Source organism: Cavia porcellus, unplaced genomic scaffold (assembly GCF_034190915.1).
Source record: "Cavia porcellus strain 051 isolate PalLab524CR breed Dunkin Hartley unplaced genomic scaffold, mCavPor4.1 scaffold_27, whole genome shotgun sequence".
In the NCBI taxonomy this organism is placed as follows: domain Eukaryota; kingdom Metazoa; phylum Chordata; class Mammalia; order Rodentia; family Caviidae; genus Cavia; species Cavia porcellus.
Genome location: NW_026947510.1, coordinates 22,357,704 through 22,378,496, shown reverse-complemented (window position 1 = coordinate 22,378,496; position 20,793 = coordinate 22,357,704). Strand labels below are relative to the sequence as shown.

The 20,793-nt window shown below is 40.6% G+C and overlaps 1 protein-coding gene across 1 annotated transcript in view; it reads right to left on the bottom strand.

Moving 5' to 3' along the window:
* Gad2 (glutamate decarboxylase 2) overlaps nt 1-20,793 on the bottom strand; it is a 76,684-nt gene that overhangs the window by 14,123 nt on the left and 41,768 nt on the right. The window contains exons 9-13 of the mRNA XM_003463164.5: nt 16,797-16,851; nt 14,925-15,041; nt 13,608-13,672; nt 9,011-9,089; nt 1,924-2,073 (exon numbers count right to left, since the gene is read on the bottom strand). Coding sequence (XP_003463212.1) covers nt 1,924-2,073; nt 9,011-9,089; nt 13,608-13,672; nt 14,925-15,041; nt 16,797-16,851 — 466 coding nt within the window. The remainder of the gene's footprint in view (nt 1-1,923; nt 2,074-9,010; nt 9,090-13,607; nt 13,673-14,924; nt 15,042-16,796; nt 16,852-20,793) is intronic.

Here is a 20,793-nt window from a genome sequence, read left to right as displayed (position 1 = left end):
GCAGGAACTAATGAGCCACAAGAAGCATTTTTGTGTAAATATAGCTAATGATCATCATCTTAATAAAAAACGCCATGGGAAAACAGAAAGAATGATCCTTGAAGTAAAAGCGCTCTTGCACATCATGTGGAGATCAAGCTTTCCTCAACTTACTGTCTGGTACTTAATGTCTATAACTGTAATTTCTACCAATCAATTGAATAAAACTTGCTTATTTTAAAATTGATTGGGAATAAGCCAATAATTCATAGCCTTAACTGTTTTCCAAGCCCAACAACAGAATGAGTCTCATAGATGTTGGGTGGTAGGGACCAGTTACATGTCCTTGTCAGATCCTCAGCTTTGGAAAGGGGAAGGAAGCCTCTGACCAGCCACAGGGATGAGAGCGCAACACACTCACTCTTGCCAGCTGTCACTGAAGTGTCACACTTTGTGTAGCTGCCTGATGCCTAGCAACACTTGGAAAAACTTTGCTTGGAGTAAACACTATTATGGAGACTTGCCTGGAAGCCATGTAGGCCAGTCATCTCTGGACACCATCTAAGAGTTATTTTTGCATTAAGAAAGACTATCTTTCTGTTCAAATTGTTTCTTTTGACAGAATAGATTTAAAGAAGATTCTATGAAGTACTGTAGATGGCACTGCCTCTCTTTCAAATCCCTTCTTTTTGTTGGTAGTCGCTCTACTTTATCTGAACCACTAAAGTCAATTCTGTTTATTTGGAGAAATATCTCTCTCTCTCTCTCTCTCTCTCTCTCTCTTTCTCTCTCTCTCTCTCTGTCTTTCTCTCTGTCTCTCTCTGTCTCTCTCTCTCTGTCTGTCTCTCTGTCTGTCTCTCTCTCTGTCTCTCTCTCTCTCTCTCTCTCTCTCTCTCTCTCTCTCACACACACACACACACACACACACACGCTCACAGTATATGGAGCTTCCCAGGGTGCACATGGTTCCTACCCCTACACAGACCCTAGGAAGGAGCCCCTCCTTCATCTCATTCCGATGTGCCTCACTTCTACTGACCAAGTCACCCACTGGTTTCTACTGGCTTAAGCCTGTTATCTTTTTGTGCAGGCTAATGCCAAGCACATAGCTAAATATGTGGCCTCTACTACACACACAGGCCCAAAAGTACATCAGCCTCCCTTCCATCTCTCCTTTCATCAGTCTCCTTTGTCAGTTTTCCCTAGAACCCCATTTTTGCACCTGGGTTTTTATAGCATGCACTGATAGCTCTGGTCATTGCTTGGAGAAAAATCAAACCACTGGGCCTAAAAGTTGGGAATCCAATTGAAACTAAAAATCAAATCATTTATCTTTGCTGCCTGCCTACATTTGACATAAATATACCCTGCTGAATGGCTGTGATGAGACTCATCCAAGCTCTAGTTAGAGATTACTTTGCTGCAACGGGAAAGATCATCTATAGGTAAATTCTGAGGTAAACAGAACTCATACAAAAGCAGGCAGTTGGTTATGTCTGAAGTTTTTAAAAAGACTGTTACCATTAAAAGTTATTTCTTAAAACATCAGAAATAAGTGATCATTGTAGACAGTTTTGCATTTTTCTGTTCTTCCAACATACCTTCATATTGCACTGACCTAACAAGACAATAATCACTGAGTGAAAACCACCAGCTCAGGATGAAATAAACCACACAACAAAAATGACAAGAAGAAATACCTCTTACAAATCAAGGTAATCTGCCACATGCAGCAGAATGGATTTGTTTTCTATATGTGGGCACTAGAAGTTACTGGGCTGACAAGAAAACCAAAAGCAGGTTTGACTATATTCTTACCCATGTAGAATGCAGGTATATAGACACAGGATTCAAGAAATTGAATGTGAGTAATTTTCAACTTAGTTAATTGATTTTTCGACATGTCACCAGATAGCTGCTTCTTGTTAGCTGACATGTACTCACCTTTGCCCTCCACATGAGCCATAGTTTAAAGACATCCACGTGGCGTCCGCACTGCAGGGCTTTGTCCCCAGTGTCGTAGGACAGGTCGTAGTGTTTGTCTTGCTGAAAGAGGTAGGAGGCGTGCATCTGGTTGCAACTCTGCATCACTCCCTAGAGGAAGAAAAACAGTGAAATTGTACGAACCTATATTGGCTGTTCATTAGCTTTTCACTGTTTTGAGAATTACGAAAGGGGAACAAAACAGAGACATTGTGTATTTTGGAGAAAGAAATCAATAAGAAACACACTGAGAAAGAAAAAGATGGGGTTGCTGTCTAGACAGACAATCCAGGCTCCTGAAACGGGGTAGCTTTGTGCCGATGGGCTCAGAATTGAAAGTTACCAGAGGCTAACAAGGATGTACTTGTATTTTTATGCTTCCTTTTAAGAAAAGACATTTATTAAAAATAAGAATAAATAAAAAATCACAGAGTATGCTATTCCTTAGGAGAAAGTCCTGAGGTTCTGGTTTTATTGAAAATATTTTGAACACTCTCCAGTTCTGTAACATATTGTTTAGTGTGCTTCATTGAGTGTCTTCATCCATATCAAGTACAAAACCTTTATTACATAGCTATTAGAGTGTAAGCTGCCTTTGAAAGCCATAGTTTTTCAAATAATTGCTATCCTCTTTATATACTAAAATAAAAAATCAAAGACATTACACTTCTTTTTTTTATTAGTACATGTTTGCAGTGCATAATGATTACATTCATTGTGGGGAGTTGGTACATGTGCATAACACATCCTAATCCTTTTTACATACCCTTCTCCCCATTCCTTCCATCTCTTAGACTTCTTTCCATGTGGAAAAGATCTATCACCCTGTTTCCTATTATCTAAGAGGAATTAAAATAATCAGTCTTTCCCATATTATGTTCTTTCAGTAGTCAGGCTTCCACACTGCACTTTTATACTCAGTTACTTAGGGAAGTTGCAAAGGAAAGTTTCATTGTTGGTGACCATGAATTTTCCCAGGCACCATAACACCAGTAAGCAAATGAGTGGCAATATGATGGACCTAGTCCAACAAATGGGAATGAGTCACGCTTTTTGACTAAACTAGCATCACCAGTCCACTTACTAGAAACCTCATAATGGTTCAATTTGTCACGAATGACTGGAAGTCTAACTCCTTTGTTAGCTACTGTGTAATTGTAGTTTTATAAAAGCTTTGGCATTTGGTTTTTGTTTCTCTTATGACTCATGGCAAGAATAAAAGATTAAAACGTGATCACTGAGTTGAAGTCAGAAATAAGAACACTTTTAAAACATTACTCAAACTAAATCATAGGGTACTGCAAGTGAAAATTTAACCAGCTTTTGAAGGAGGCAGTGTCCCAAAGGTAAAAAGTGGAACTGGATTCTATCTTATAAATCAGGCTTAACATTCATTAAAATCCATAAAGTTATTTTTGAGAATAAGAAAAAGTACGTACAGTGTTTTCGTATTAGAGCAGTATAAAGGTATTGAACTTGAAAAAGAAAATTCACTTAAAGGCCAATATGACATGAAAATTACAACAGGTGCTTCTATTTTACTCCATGGTCACAACACTTTGTATTGTTCTTGCCTTGGCTCTGCAAGGTCACAGTGAACTCCAAGGGAGACCACATCAGCTAGGGTAGAATGGCACAAGGATGAGACAAGCTCTTACTAAGGACATGAAAAATAATTCACTGTGTGTGGCCTCTTAAAGCTCGGACAGTGCCAGCCTCATTACAACTATTCTAAACATGCTAACAGTTGCTGCATGAAATGAAATTCTCATGCTCAAATAAATGGAAGAAACTCTCAGTCCTTTCTATTTTAAATTATTTTCCTGATATATATTTTATTCTTTTCCAGATGCATAAATTTAAAGATAAAATCCCCCAATCCCACATTACTCTCTGGGTACCATCCCACTCCTTTGATCCTTTTAATGGCCAGCTTTCATTGCCTACTAATGCTGTCTCCACTTAATTCTCCATTCACTTTTTTTTAAGAATAGGGAAATTTATTGGGGATAAAGAATGGGGAATAGGAATATTCCCTGAGAGACAGGAGGGGTCCTGAATGGATTGCTTGTAAGTCTTTTTTTCAAAAGATACTGTAATACATATTTACATACTGAAGGCTTTCTCCCTGAAATGCTAAAGCTTGTTTTAAACTCTAATTTTAACCTTTTATAAGCTAAGAATTGCCTTTTTACAGAATATTTATTGTCATATTATGGGATGCTATCATTCATTAGGCCTCAGCAAAAGAAATACTATAAAAGTATCACACATTCTTGGATTTGGATGAGAGTCTAGGCCTCATTGTTTCTACCCAATAAAGGAAACCTTTCTACAACCTTACTAATAAGTGGTTGTCCACTCTCTGTTTAGTCACCTCCTCTGACAACTAATATACTCCTACTACTATTTGACAACTTACTTTTTAAAGTGTTTGTTTATTGCCTCCCAGTCAGACCTAAAATTTTCTGAGTGTTTTGATTTTGCCACCAAAACTCCACCCCCATGTGTTATTAACCCAGCTCTCTTTCCCTAATCCTCAGAGGGAAAACAACAACAGGCACGAATCTCTTCCACTTGACAGTCTTTTAAGTGTTAAAACTGGGTCAAAAAAATCTTTAGTTCTTGAAAGCTTTCACTTTAATATTAGGAACAAGAAAAGGATGTTCACCTCTCCTGTTCAATATAGTTATGGAAATATTAGAGCAATTAGACAAGGAAGAGAGATAAAATAGAGATAGGAAGGAAGAAGTTAGAGTATCATTATTTGCAATGACTTTAGATAGAGGACACCAAAAGACTATTAGATATAAAAACCAAATTCAGTAGTATAGCTGGATGCAAAGTCAACACCCCCAAATCAATAACATTCCTATACACAAACAACAAACTCACTGAGAGAAAAATTAGGGAAACCACACCTTTCACAAAAGCATACAAAGAAATTAAATACTTAATCAATCTAATGAAAGACATAAAAGAGGCATACATTGAAAATTATAGTGCTCTGCAAAAAGAGATCCAAGAGGATATCAGAAAATGGAAAGATGGCCTTTGCTCATGAGTAGGAAGAACCAACATAGTGAAAATGGCCATACTCCCAAAATTGATATACAGATTTAATGCAATCCCAATCAAAATACCATTGGCATACCTCACAGAACTAGAGAAAACATTCCTAAAATTTATTTGGAACCAGAAGAGACCTAGTTATGGAAATATTAGAGCAGCACAAATGATTCTGGACAACAAAAGCAAGATGGGGCATTAGAACCCTGACTTGAAATTATACTACAAAGCTACTATAAATTCTGCAAACAAAACAAAACAAAACAAAGCAAAACACCAAAACAAAAGCAGACCTCAGGATCCCTGGAACAAATTAGAAGATGCAGACAGCTACAAACATACTCAGTCACTTTATCTTTGACAAAGGGGCCAAATGTGTTCACTGGTAGAAAGAAAGCCTCTTTAATAAATGGTGCTGGAAAGATTGGCTTTCCACATGCCAAAGACTAAAACTAGACCCATGTCTACTACCATGTACTAAATTAAAATCAAGATGAATCAAAGATCTAAATATTAGAACACAAAGTCAACTGGAAAAGAAAGTACATTGAACACTTGAAGACATAACAGTAGCAAAGATTTCATGAAGAAAACCCCAATGAAATGGGAAATACTACATAGAATCAACAATTGGGATCTTATCCTTTTGCACAGCAAAAGAAATCACCAACAGAGACGATGACAGCCCACTGAGTGGGAAAAAACTTTTAGCCAGTTGTTCCTCAAAGGACTTATATCTCGAACACATAAAAGAATTGAAAAACATCAGGCACCTCAAATTTAAACACCTATTCCAAAAATGGGCATCTGAGATGAATACACACTTCTCAGATGAAGAAATATAATGACAAGTAAATATAAGGAAAAATGTTCATCATCACTGGTCATTCAAGAAATACAAATTAAAACAACACTGAGATTCCATCTCACCCCAGGAAGAATGGCTATCAAGGAATAAACCAATAACAAATGCCGGCAGGACTGTGGGGGAAAAGGAAGCCTTCTCTACTGTTGGTGGAAGTGTAGACTGGTATAATCGCATGGAAATCAGTGTGGAGAGTCCTCAAAAAACTAGGATTACAGATCCCATTCAATCCAGCTATTTCCCTTCTGAATGTCTTCCCAGAAAACCTCACACTCCAGAAATATATGTGCACTCATGTTTATAGCATCACAGTTTGTAACAGATAAATCTTGGAAACAACCCCAATGCCATAAAACAAGAACAGATAAAAAAAGATTTTTTTTTTCTACATTTGAGTACAACTAAGCCATAAGGAAGGATAAACTTGGAAGATTTGTAGGTAAATGGATGCAATTTGAGAGCAGACTCTTAAGTGTAATGAATCAGTCACACATGTGTAAATATCACATTGTTTCTTTGGCATGAGAAACCAAAAGGGTAGATAAGAACAAACTGGACAATAGATACTGTGAAATAGGGAGAAATTGTTCAAAAGGAAAGAGGAACTAGGGAAGGGAAAGGGGGAAAGGAAGGAGGGGAAAAGAAAAAATAATAAAAGAAGGATAAAATATAAACAAAGTTTTGTGAATAAGGAGGGGCAGGGGAACTGAAGGGAGGAGAAGGAATTGGGGAAAAAAGAGGAAGCAAGATTTATCATATACAGGTGCAGACTCCCTGTGCTGAATGTGATCATTATGTGTATCCAAACTGTACCAATGAACTTAGCAAAAATCTTGAGTTCTTCCAACTACCCATCTTAGATACTGACCAATTATTTCTCATTGTCTGAATTCACTGTTGATGGAGGCTCCATATATTCTCTGGCTTTGAGCTAAGCAAAGCTGCACAGGCATAGTTTAATCACAGGACGTGATTTTCACCCACCTCTTTCATACTGAAACTCAGTGGCTTTATCTTGTTCATGGTTTCTGAATGGCACTTTTTGACTTCTTGTGTGCCCCACAGACTACAACCTAGACAGCCCTATGTCTTGTTCACAAGCGTAATCAGTCTCATGCGAAACAAGCCAAAGTACAGGTGGGAGTACCACAAGATACAAAGTATTGAACCCAAGAGCATAGCTTGACAATAACTCCCACAAGCAGGTTCTCTTTCTGGATGTGGCTTGCTGTAAAACTTATTTTGGGTTTGCCTCTGTCCCCACACTGTGAGACTGTCCTCCAGCTTCTCCTCATCTGAAACACTACTAAGTTTCTGGGTCTTATGCAAACAATCAAAGACATTTGACTAGGACAGGGTGAGGCACCAACCCACAGGCCTGAACTCTTTATGTGCCATGAAGTTACCAGTCAGCACATCTTTCCGGTGCAGCTGTCTCATCAGTTTCAAATCTGCCTATGTTCGTCTGCTCACATTGCTCTTGTTGTCTGCAGTGACATGACATTAGTCACCATCAAGCATCTGGCTAAAATCTAAATAACAAAAGTTTGGTTCTCCCTTTTTAGCAGTACAGCTGGGGTTTCCATTAGCTGATATCCATGATGATACATCAGACTGGAGATATATTTGATGAATGTTCTTCAATGGATTCATCTCATTTTGGAGGGAAGTCTGTGTTCACTTTTGTGTCAGGATTTTTATTCAGTTGATAAAGACACTAAAGCATGCCTATAATACCCTCTGATCTATTTTATGAAAATAATCAACGATCAAAGACACATGTTTAAGAATTTTATCAAGCCACTATGTCTTATGTGTTACGATGTGTCACATTTGGAATATAATACTCACAATATAGGGTTAAGTATAAAAAAGAATAAACATATGTATAATATACATTAGTAATAGCAACCCTTTTAGAGACAATTGCTCAAACTGTAACCCCAAAACCCAGTTATTTATTGCAAAATGCCAACTCTGAAATCAAACCTGAATACGGAGGTTTTAGTTTAGAAAAAACAACTCACATATTAACATCTTTTGCCTTAAAAGAAAAGCAAATGACATGCATGCCATAGGCTCACCACCACTGACATAGGTGATAATAATTTTATTTTAAATATGTAAAACTTACTTAAAGATAAACTATAATATATTCCAAGAAAAAGTATGGGAGAAAATGTTTAAAAACAACAATAATATTTGTCTCTAAATGACAGAATTTTGGGTGACTTTAGATTTATATATTATGCTCTATCCTGCCCAGATTTCCTAAAATAATTGTGTGTTACGTTTGTAATTAGGGAAAAATAAAATGTTTTTAAAGTATGGAAAGATAAATGATGACCTCTTTAGGCTCAGCTGCTTAATTCTGATGAGAAAAATTTTAATAGGGAGAAATGGAAGCTCCTTATTTTGGGTTTTATCAACAAAATAAGCATGGCAATGAGAAGATAGGACTAGGCCTGGCATCGTGGCAACGAGACGCAGAATCCCGGACAAACAGCGCATCCACAGAAAAGGACCTCAGTATGCATTCACAGAAATACCTGGAAGGGGAATGGTCACGACTTAGTCTCATCTTTGCTGGGTGACACATATGCAGATGTCTTCCATTCTGAATGTGGTGTGAAATATTATTCAAAACAATAGAATAATAGAATCGTGAGTCACGTGATACATACACTCACATACACACATGTACATATCTGAATCCTGACACTAATCTTTATCCTGTGTCATGTATATTTTTTAAGGTAAAAATTATATTTTTAATTTGGCAAAAAGCTATCTCTTCTCTTATGTCAGTATAAAACAGGAAATTTACTTTATCAGAGAATAGCAGAGAGTCTCTGCATTAGGAGACACTGAGTACAATAGAAGAAAACGTGTAGGTGATAAAGGTTAAAGCTTTGTTCTGAAAGTGGAGCTCTCCAAGGCTTCTCATGCCCTCCAGGCACCAGACCTTTGCCCTCCAGACAGGCGTTTCCCAACAGCCCTTACTGGGGAATGAGAGCAACCCAAGAAAAGGCATAGCGATACTGTTACTTAGGGAGAAGGTCACAGACAGCGAGCTTCGCAGCAGGCGGGGGCACCGAGTCAGGAAGGACGTACCTCTTCTCTAACCAGGAGAGCCGAGCACTGCAAAGGGACGCCCATCATCTTGTGTGGATTCCATGTCACAGAGTTGGCTCTAAAATAAACAAATGGTGTGAGAGGGAGGCACTCCATGCCGGGCTCAGACTGCTAAGGCTCCACGGGCCACAGAACTTCGCACTCCAGGGGGCAGCACTCTTCCCAAACATGAAGCAGGCTCTCAAATGTGCAGCTTTTCTTTGTATAGACATGGCAGGCTTGGCTATGCACTCCCTGGCTGGGTCTCTTCTCCAGAGCTCCAGTGAAGGCATGCATGCTGCCTCCATGGTGGTCAAAGAACCCTGTACAGTGCCTGGAATCACTGGGCTCAGGGTCCTGACTTTGGCCACTGATGCACAGAGCCCTGGGTAGGTGACAGCACAACATGCATTTCTACTGCCCCTGCTTCTGATGCCCTTGTAGTGGCCGGGAGCTCAGAGGGAACGCTCATTCCACTGCTCCATATTCCACTTCCTTCAACTCTGTTTCTCCCTCTTAGTCCACTGGTGACCAGATACCTCAACTGTGTTCTTTCAGAGAAACTTATAGCTAGTCTCCTGTTTCTCCCTCTTCCCTGACCCAGACTTGTTTTTCCAGGCCAAGGTTTAGCTGCAGTATGGTTTCTCCTTCAGAGGTTTCCAGTTGTTTGTATCCTCATATACCTGAGAAACACAATGTGCTCTCATCAGTAACCGCACCTCACACAACAGTGATGCAGAGCTTGAGGGTTTATACTGTCTCACAAGTCTGAGCTTCTCTCTCTCTCTCTCTTTCTCTCTCTCTCTTTCTTCTTCTTCTTCCTCTTCCTCTTCCTCTTCCTCTTCTTCTTCTTCTTCTTCTTCTTCTTCTTCTTCTTCTTCTTCTTCTTCTTTTTTTCTCCCTCTCTGTTGTAGTCCTGGGGATTGAACCCAGGGCCCTGACACTGAGCTACATCCCAAGTCCTTTTTCATTTTTTAATTTATTTTGAGACAGAGTCTTGCTCAGTTGTCCAGGGTGGATTCAAACTTGCAGTCCTTCTGCCTCAGCTTCCCACAGATTACAGGCTTATATCAGGATGCCTGGCTAAGACTGTGGATTTTGAATTACCATCTCTGCAGCCTTATTTGACTTCCCTCAATTTCTCTCTTTCTCTCACTGAGCTGATCCAACTCCCTCTTTCTCTGATTCCCAGGAAAAGCGGCTATTCCCGCCCTGAATCCCACATTCATTAGCAGGAGGCTATTGGAAGACATCTTCCGTGCCCTTATCTGCACCTCAGGTGAGGCGCCAATGAAGGCATTCCCTGGCCCCTGTGCATCCTTCAGGCTTGGCTCTTCCCTTCGACAGCCTGAATCCCTGGAACCATCTTCTCCAGTGCATCCAGCACACCTGTGCCTATGTTGTGCTTAGTTTCTTTCTCTCCTGCTGCTCCAGTCTCCATCTCCTGGGCCAGCCACTCACCTATCTCCTTACCCCTCTGACACATCCTTTGCTGCTCTTACTTCTGTACCTGGACAGACAGGTGTGACTTCGGAGCTCCTAGCTGGTCCCCGGCTCCCATCTCCTCTAACCCACAGCCATCTTTCTGAACACAGAGACATTACTCCTCTCACCAAACCTGGTGATGGTTCCTATGGCTGAAGTTCTTAATCTTTTTGTCCTTACTTGAGAAATACAATAATCTACCCATAACCATGGCTCACGTGGGGTTGATCCCCAGCTCAGAGTCTTTGGTACATGGGCAGCACACTGCATGATTCTGACTTGGTGCTGTAGTAGGTCCTCAAATGGAGACTCCTGGAGGATACCTCCACACTTTCTGCCAGTTTCCCAGCCACTGCCATGAATCACAGCATCCTCCTCCTAAACTCATGTCAAATTTCTCCAAGGACCCTGTGCACCTTCAGACTTTGGAGTCTCTGCTCTCCGGCCTCCATACCCTTATCTGATGATGCTAGGTAGGCTCCACAGCAGATGTGTGGTGAAAGTTCCCTGTAAAAATGCTGTTTAGGACAAACCATTCTTTCTCTGTGCTCTCCAGCCAGCTCACTGGGACCTCTAGCCTGGAAGCCTGGATCCTGCAGCACAGCAAGGACTGTCACATGCCAGCAGTAGTTGAGAGAGGCACTAAGGAAGTGGTGGCTTGCCATGTGGGGACCCCCTTTGGACCACCAGGGCTCAGGGCACAACCTGTCGGAGATGCCAACTCCCGCATTCTAAAAGTGCTAGCAGCAAAGAAGACAGTCATCTTCTGAAAACCTGGCTGGTTCTTTCCAGGAGATGCCAGGTAGGGTACAGGTGCTTTGACATTTATTGTGAGGAGGGCATTTGGGAATCCCTGCAACTCTCTAGGAAGCTTTGAATTAAGAGATAAGAATTGACCATGGATTTCCTTCGCTTTTAGATTAAGTCCTAATCTTTGCTTTGTGATATTTGGGAAGAAGTAATTTCCTTAAGCAGGGACACATGTCTTTTCTAAACTTAAGGCCATGCACTTTGTGCCCTAGTAGTGCTCACTAGGCCTATACCCTTACACACCAAAGAAAGTCCCTTGCATTAAAAAGTTTGCAAAAGGGGATGTTCTTAGGTGGATGGGTACCTAAGGGTGGGCGGCTTGGTGTTGAGCAGAGCATCAGTACACATTCATTTCTAGGGCTTCATATTTGGTGATTTAATCACAATGCACTCTCAAGAACTGCACAGGAAGCACACAGAGGATTGTGTACTCCGTGGCAAACATGCTGAGATTTGCTCTCAAACTAATCTGCAGCACAAAAGCACGTGGGTGTCTATTTTTCTGAGATTCAAGGTAGGTAACTTAGTGAGCTCTCAAGAGGAGGAGGCTCTGTGGCTTGCAGCATTTGCAGCCACGGGTGACATTAAAGGTAAAACATCAGTGGCACAAGCACCTTCCTGCCAAGCACCAAGTCGTGAGTTTGATCCCCAAAACTCAAAAAGTAAAGGTAAAACAACAGATGCTTTCGATTTGTGCCAGTCAGAAAGAAACTTACAAAATAGAAGGTGCCTCTTGAAAGCCCACAAATGTAAGCGTGTGTGTGTGTGTGTGTGTGTGTGTGTGTGTGTATGGTGGTGGCAAGTGAGCCCAGGGCTTCAAACATGCTAGGCAAGTGCTCTGTCACTGAGCTACACTCAGTCCCTGATCCATGAATTTAATTCTTGTTCTGATCACTTCAGCAGGCACCGTGCAAATTGTTTCTCTCCCTGTCTCTCTCCCTCCCCACTCTCTGCCTCCCTCTCCCTCTTCTCTCTGTTGTTTCTCCTTGTTCAAATCGTTGCTTCTTGCTTAAGCCTCTAATTTCATTTGAATCTTCATGACAGAAATGGATCAGACTAAGGGACAGGACCGGAGGCTTAGAACTAACTGACTCTGAGACTGAGACCCACTGGCCCTCAGCACCCCAACAGCTACATAGGGCCTGAAACAAGGGCATGGACAGCTCTAGAGGCTTAACCCAGCTGTCCCCAGGCCAGACTCTGCCAACAAGGACAGTGACCCTCTGACATGGGCATAGCTGGCCTGTCCTGACCCTGCCACGGATTCAGCATAGTGTCCTTGGGTCCAACCCTCCTTTCGCATGTGTGGGTTCTCTGCATGTGAGCCAGCCTGGGCGTCACACAGCAATCTCTGCACATGCCCTCTGGCCGGGACACTCTGCACGGTCAGTGCTGACAGATGCTCCAGAGAATATCAGCCCATCTCCTTGTTCTGGAATAGGAATTGTGTGATAAGCTGTCTCCCGGCAGAGCTAGTGTGAAGCTTTTCTGGGGCAAGCATCTGGCTGCTTGGCAGGGCATGGTGGTCATTTGGCAGCCTCTGATGAATTTGGACCCTCTCAGGGGCCTGGAGTGCCAGAGTTCACTAGCATGGCTGGCCTTGCTGACGTGCCATGTCGGGATTGAATCCTGTGGGTCAGGAGTGCCTGAGGCTGTGTTCTACAGCCTGCATTTCCTCCCTTGGACTTGAAAATGCTTTATGCTAATCAAATATTACTTCGTTTATTTTTTGCATTTTTTTCTTAAAGGTTTACAACTTAGGGCTCTAAATAAAAGCTATTTTCTGCATCAATCAGAGTGCTGTCAGTAAAAGGTTATTATGAGAAAGAACCCACAGGATGGCATTATCATGAGCATGTCTGACTCTCAGTGAACTGACTGTATTAAATCCCAAATCCAAACTTTCAACATTCATAAATTACAAGACGCTTATTTGAGACAAAAAATAATGTGTTGATTTCGTCAAAGGAGAGGACAGTATTAGCTCAAGGAACATGAAAGTTGTAGATCATGTCCCTAGAAAAATGTGGACTACTTGTGGGTTTTAAACAATTTTGGGCAGAGATTCCAAGAAGAGTCCCCAGACCAAAATTGTTTCTGTGAGATCTGTCTAGCTCACTTGTGGGAAGATTGGATTTTTTGGTAGTTTATATATTCTATAGCAGAGTGCAATATCACACAAGGTGAGGCAGAAAACGCAGGGCAGAGCAGGCTGCCTGCCTCACAGCAGTTTCTAGAAATGGAGCGGCATTTACATTGAGCTTGCAACACCTTACACTGTTAACAAGAAAAATTCACGTACCTCTCCACACCGCTGAGCTTCCACTTGTGTTTCCGGGACATCAATAATCCTCCACCCCAAGCTGCCTGAAAAGCATCAAGCAAAGGAAAAAGGTTTTCATTTCCATATTTTGGTGCCTTTTAGAATAACAAGTCTCAGAGTGAAACTGATCTGCCTAAATCTCAGTCAACTAATGGCCGCTGGACACCTTCTTAAGGTTCACATTGGACGGTCATTCTAAGACCTCAAATTCTGCTCCCTATTTATATAAACATAAGGACTCAAGTGGGAGCATGTTGCCTCAGTCAGTATGAATTAGACAAAGGTGCTCCCTGTACCTCCTCACCCCACTGTTAGTCATAGTGAGGTCCAGGTTCTCAGAATGAGCAACCCTAAGGTCACCACACTTTCCATAGAGAAGGTAGACTAGGGATCAATTAAATAGTTTTCAAGTTGTAAGTCAAAATGAGCCAGTGCCCTACGGCTGCTCAAGGCACTGCCTCACAGAGCACAGAGATCTTGTACTAGAGATATATCGACTCTGGCTTCCTTCACTGAGAAAATCTTACTATGAAAAATAAGTCAGTCCATCCAAAGATTGGATTTATTTTGTGATGGTTTATGATGTGTGGTGGTGGCACAAATTCTTTCACTCACGATAAGTCATAAAGCAAACGATTTAGAAATGGCAGCTGATCTTCAAACCATACTTTGAGTAATATGCTGATCTTAATTTAAATCTCTTCAGTTCATCTAAGAAGTATCACTTTTCTCATTTGAAAGTGGCATATCTCTGTTAAGTTTTTACATAACTAAGCCTCGAGTCAAAGCACCTCAAATATAATTTACTTTCTTAGGTAGCCAATCTAAAAATTTGCGAATTTGTTAGTCCATATTTCCTAGTAAATTGTTAATCCAGCTTTTACCTCTAATTACATGTGAGCTTGAGTTTTTCAATTCTTTGGGTTTCCTATATAAATGCAAATCCTTCCTTTAGCGGCAGTGGGGACTGAACCCAGATCTTTTACATGGAGCTACATCTCCAGCCCTTTTTTGAACTTTAATTTTGAGATAGGGTTTTGCTAAGTTGTTAATTTGTCCAGCTGGGCTCAAACCTGTGGTCCTCCTCCCATCAGGCATATGTGTGACTGTACGTAAGTTATATCACCCCAAGAACACTGTGGCTCAATGGATTAAAAACTAAGCATTCAGCTCTAGCACTGGTCATAGAAACAGGAATACTTTCATGTTGGGAACTGTAAGGCACAATCAGCGTCAGGCTTTTTCCTGCGAATATTGTATGCTTTGTGAGCTGTGTGTTCCTTAAGGGATACTTACATCCACGTGCATCCAGATCTTGTACTTTTTGCAAATGTCAGCCACAGCTAACAGAGGATCAAATGCTCCATACACAGTGGTTCCAGCTGTGGCACTCACAAGGAAAGGAACAAATCCCTGCACAAATGAGAAGACCCCCCACAAAATGTAAACAGAGGCTCAAGACTTCTTTTAATAAGTTGATTAAAAGCAATGGAAATCCTTCCCTTGTCAGGCACATCTGCACATTTGGAACCATCAGAGGTGTTGTCACCACTCTGGAGTCTTGAATGAATCAATGCCCACTCTCCTAAATTTGCATTCTCTGGGCCATTCTGCTTAACCTTATGATAGCAGACATTCAGCTACCTCATGATAGCAGATGTTCGGTTTTCAGGAAAGAATATTTGGAGCTAGAGGTTGTCAGTGATATCCAGTGATGTCCATGAACCATTTGTTCATCCATTCCTGGTAGCCTTTCTGGCCCCTTTAACTCTTTTGCTGATCTCTAGTTTTCCTTCCTCACAACAGGGCTCTGAGCTTCCTACATCATCCAGTAGGAGCAGTTAAAGGAAGAGAAAGGATCTTAGAGGAGAGTTTCCATGGGGCTTCACAATAAGGCAGGACTTTGACCCATCTGAGGAATCCTCAGTCTGTCTGGCCATGGCTGAATGAAGACTGATTGAAGTAACAGGCTGTGGTTGGGAGAAGGTAGAACGCTATAAATAGAATTAGTCTAGTCATTCATTCCATATTGAAGGTGTTCTGTTGGTTTACAGAATGTGATGTGACTGAGTTAGTCTTTAGGTGGCAGCAAAGGTTTAATCTTGTGGTTTATGTCAGAGGGGGGAAAGAAAATAATTACTCCTGAATTTGTAATAACAAACTGCATATGTTTACTGCTGAGCCGGGAACTACAGATTATATTCACTAGAACTTAAAAAGCAAATTTTAAAGACAGATTATCTGACTTGCAAATGATTCAGAGATGTAAATGACTTTCCTGAGCCTTGTGGCAATCTTTGGCAAATCTTCTGAACTTAGTGCTTCTAAAAAAGTTCTGAATTGCAGCCTACAAAATTAGATGTATGAAGAATCAATCATCTCAGCATGTGCTTAGGCAGAAAAAACTGATCTTGTATAACTGTAACTCACATGTTGCATGGATATTCTGGAGTTTTCCACCTGTGAAAACAATCTTCAAGTGTTTGTTGCCTTACCATGTACCCTCAGCTTATCAGAAGACAAATGTATTGGAAACTGTTATATTATCTCTGTAAAAATCGTGTGTACATCTGCTTAATCTTTTCTAAGACGTGGATAAATCTTAATTTTTTTCCCTTAGAATCTGTAAATAATAAAGAGAAACAATGATTGGACACAGAATTCCATATTCTCTTTAAAGCTGGGAGATTTGAAGTTTGGCTCCTGCTTTGGTTTAGGTCTAAAATGTCTCCCAAAAGTCTTACATGTTTCAGGACTTTTGGTGGGTGAATGGATCATGGGGATTACTACCCTCATGAGTGGCGTGATCTATTGATGAATTCATAGCTGAATGTGCTGGTTAGAAGAGACGAGTCACAGGGGTCACCGAGAAGGGTGTTTTTGCCCCCAATGCCTCCTTGCTCTCTGCTTCTGGCTACAATAGGTTGAGCAGCTTTTCTCTGTGAGGCTCTTCTGCCATGGCATTTCACGGCTGAACCCTTGGCAACCATGAATCAAATAAACCTCTCCTCCTTTAAATTGTGGGTGTCAGGTATTTTGTTCCAATAATGAGACAGTTGAATAATACAAGTTCTTTTTAAAAATGAAATATAAGTGAATTCTTTGGTTACAGATGGAAATACAGACCCTGTTTGTTATGGGCTAGGTAAGTACCTTACAGAAACTTACTTTCTGTTTGACTTCAAGGATTCTTCTTTCAAGATCAGATGGGATCATTTTCCCTCTGAAAGGCAAAAATAAATATAGTGTAAGTTTGTTTGGGAAAACTTAATGTTTTCTTTACAATGTGAGTGGCCCTATGAGGAAAAAATCCAATTCTATATCACTAACAATAATGCTCAGTTAACTGTTTTAAAACACTTAATTGGCTTTTTCCAGGCAAAAAATGCGTTTCCCTCCCTGAATGATTGCTCTAATTTCCTGACCTATTTAGGAGGTGTCTGCTCACACTGTGTTTTTTGTGGTAGTATGGCCATAGTGTCCCTCTACTCTGTACAAAGACCGATTTTCAGTCATGCTCTTAATTTAGTTAAAATAGGCTTGATTTGAAGGACATTTGGCAGTGAAAGGAGAATACAGAGGGAAACCAATTTTATTCCAAAATTTCTATTGAGCGCACCCACAGTTTTATATATAGAGGAAATGCCAAGAGGAGAAAACATGCTCTGAAATATTTGAATCAAGCATTAAGTTCCTAAACCACTTAATTATATTCCAAGTGCTATGAGCATAAAGTAGACCAAGAAGTCATGGTCTCAATTTTTTTTTTTTTTTAAGTACTAAGGATTGAACTCATGACCTCATGTTTGTCAGGCAGGCGCTTATACCGCTAAGCCAAATCCCTGGCCCCGTGGTCTCAATTTTTAAACACAGATACACATACACATCAGAGAAAGAAACATGACTTCATTATCAAAATATTTCTTTCCTAAAGTGAAAGCACAGATAATTTCCTCAGTATTATGATAATCAGAGAGCTTATTTTTTGCAGCGATCTAAATGTGGCTGGATGTGTGATGTTACCAAAGTTACTTAATTTTCTGTGCCAAATATATCTGGAAAATAACAGAATTATGAGGATTAAATAAGTTAATAAATTCAAAATTATTTGAAAAGTGATTGGCATTTGGTAAGTGTTCAATAAATGCTAGTTTTAATTGATGACATTGTTTTCATGCAGTGCGACATTCCTATTTCAAAACTAGGGGGAAAAACAGGACAAGGACAGGTAGAGTAGTTATAGGGCATGGTAGGCAGTGAAGTGTTTTCTAAGGTTGCTAAACATTTCACGTAGCGATTATTAATCTAGGCTTTATAAAGACAATTTGGAAAGCTAAGTGAGACGTGGTTATCACAGTAAAGGGCTGGGAATGCTACTGGCATTCAGAGAGCATTGAGTAAATTTCTGGTTTTGTCAGCAGCTCAGTAGCACATTTGTGGATGTTCCTGTGAATCTGGGTAAATAGCAAGCATTGGGCCGCTTCATTACTTTTTTTGGTATTGTCTTGCCTAAGCTTCTATGTATTGAAATATGATATTTTGTTACAAATTAACTCTCTAACCTTTCTTCACTTTTAAAATTAATTTAGGCATTATACACTAGGTAGGTAAGTAATGCTTTCTTGTCATTTTCATTTCAGGCCTATAGGGGCTGGGGATGTAGCTCTGTAACATAAGCACCTTCCTGCCAAGTGCAAGGTCCTGAGTTTGTTTCCCAGTACCAAAAAACAAAACAAAAATAAGCATAACACACATTTCAGGCCTATAAAGGAAGGTACAACAAAATAGCTAAAATATGAAGCAGATATTAACCCTCGAAGCACAGGAATCTGATTCAGGTGGAACTATTTTCCAAAGCAAAACAATTCACATGCAGTTACTTGGGCAATGGAACAGTGGCCCAGGGATTAGTTTGGCTGGAATGGAACAGAGGGTACTGTAGGTGCACCGAGGGTGCTGGGTGGGGAACTGAGCCCTAGAAAGTATCTTCCTCTCTGAGTTTTTTGTACCCTTCACAGCTTGGCCTGTGGGCCTCCCTGAAAGCTGTAAGTTCAACTTCAGGCAGCACTCCAGCCCTGCTATCAACAAAATGTGTGTCTTACACAGGAAATTCCAGTATTATATATTATAGTAATCTTTTATGCACAATTTTAAACACATTAATATTGTCACAAGTTTGTTTCACCCAATATTGAAGACTAAACATAGCACCTTCCCATTGAGTTATATCCCTAGCCTCCTCTTTTTAAAAAAATTTTAAGACAGGCTCTTCCTAAACTGCTAAATTGCCTGGCTGGGCTTGAATTTGTGATCTGCTGGCCCTAGCCATCCAGAGTCCTGGGATTACAGGCATGTACCACCATGCGTAGTGCCATAGTACTTTTGTAGGTAAGCATAAACCCTGAGAGGGAAACTTCTCAGAAATTACTTTGTAAATCTTACATTTGACCTAGTTTATTCCGACTTGGAGAATGTGGGTAGATGAGCTTGACAACTGATATTTGCTCATCTAATCACATTAAGACATTTTGTTAACAGTTATGGGGAGGCTTGATTTTAGATTAAACTCATTTTACAAAGCAATGAAAAGGGTCAGAAGTAAAGTGATAACACAAACCAAGTAACTTTTTAAAGAGAAATTACTGCAGGTAAAAGGTGGATTGTAACTAGCAATAAAATATCCAACTCCCACACCAAACTTTTAAAATACCAGGCATACAGTAAATCTATTCAGGAAGACTGGATTCTGTGTGGGTGGGTGTGTGGGGGATACTGAAAACTGAATCCAAGGCCTCTGCATTGAGTTACATATCCAGTCCCTCCATCCTTTAAAGTTTTGAGACAGCATCTCTCTGAGGTGCCCAGGTTGGGTTCAGACAGTGCGATCCTCTTGCCTCAGCTTCCTAGAGTCCTGGGATTTTGGGTGTGTACTACAGAGCCTACTGGCTGGATTCTGTTATGACAAGATAATATGTGACTTTCATGAATCAGAGGTGTCATTCAAGGTTGTGTGGAAAGCAGAGCAAACACATAGTCTCTTTCATTTCCATATCAATGAGTTTGGGCAGGAGGGAGGAGCAGACTTATCAAAGAACAGACTGGTTGATGGCTTCTGACTAAGAGGGAAGAAATGGGGGTAGCACTAGTCTTTCCTAGGCGCTCTACCTTCCATGTCCCTATGTGTTTTGTCCACTGAGGAACTCAGAGCCTGAGATAGGCAGATAATGGAAAGACATTAGCAGGAGGTATGCAACTAGAAGGAAAAATTTAACCCGTGAATATTAATATGTTTACTTTTCTTTAATGTTTGACCAGACAGTGAGTTTGGGGACAAAACTTTCCATCTTTTGATCTTAGAGTTGACCAAATTACTTTGGAACACTGGTTCTTAAAACTTAATATGCATAAGGATTTGTTTGCCAAGTAGATTCTGGGTCTCATTCTTAGGGAATTTGATTCATAGATCAGGTTGAGGAATTAATTCATTCCACTAATATTTACTGAATACTTAAGTATGTGTCAGTATTGTTTGAGAGCTGGTGTGCTAAGGTAGACAGAATAGTCTTGACTTCTTACATGGGAGATAATACACTACTAAGTAGGCATGTGTATACATGTCTATTTCTAGCAAGCACTTAGGCAATTCTGATGCAGTAGACCCAGGTCCACATGTTTAGAAACATCACTTTCTAAATGGAAGTTTTAGCTAGTATGGGAGATATTTGAAGAACTATGTAACACACTAGCTAAGTGTATTGCACATGCCCCATGGTTAGAGACATTGTGGTCACAGAGCAGCAGGAGGAGGTCCAGATGTAGCCCTGTGCATTCTCTGCTGGCCCATATGTCGTGGGGTAAGAGACACTGGGTGACAACCAGCAGGCTCCTCTGAGGATTAGATGCTGTCTGGCTAGATCTGACTTTTCCACACAAGCACTTCTCAGTGCGTGGGAGGCTTTGGATGGCAGCTGTTGTATCCTGTACCTCTGGTCTAAAAGCTCTTCTGTAGCATAAATATGTATCTTTAACCTGCATGCGTCCAGTCTTTCACTCTGACATAGCCACTTGCAGTTTATAAAACTGCACTCAGATAGTTGTTAGTGCTTAGGAAAGTTAGTCGTTAGTCCATGGGAGGGCTGTTGACCCGGAGTGTGCTTTGCACAAA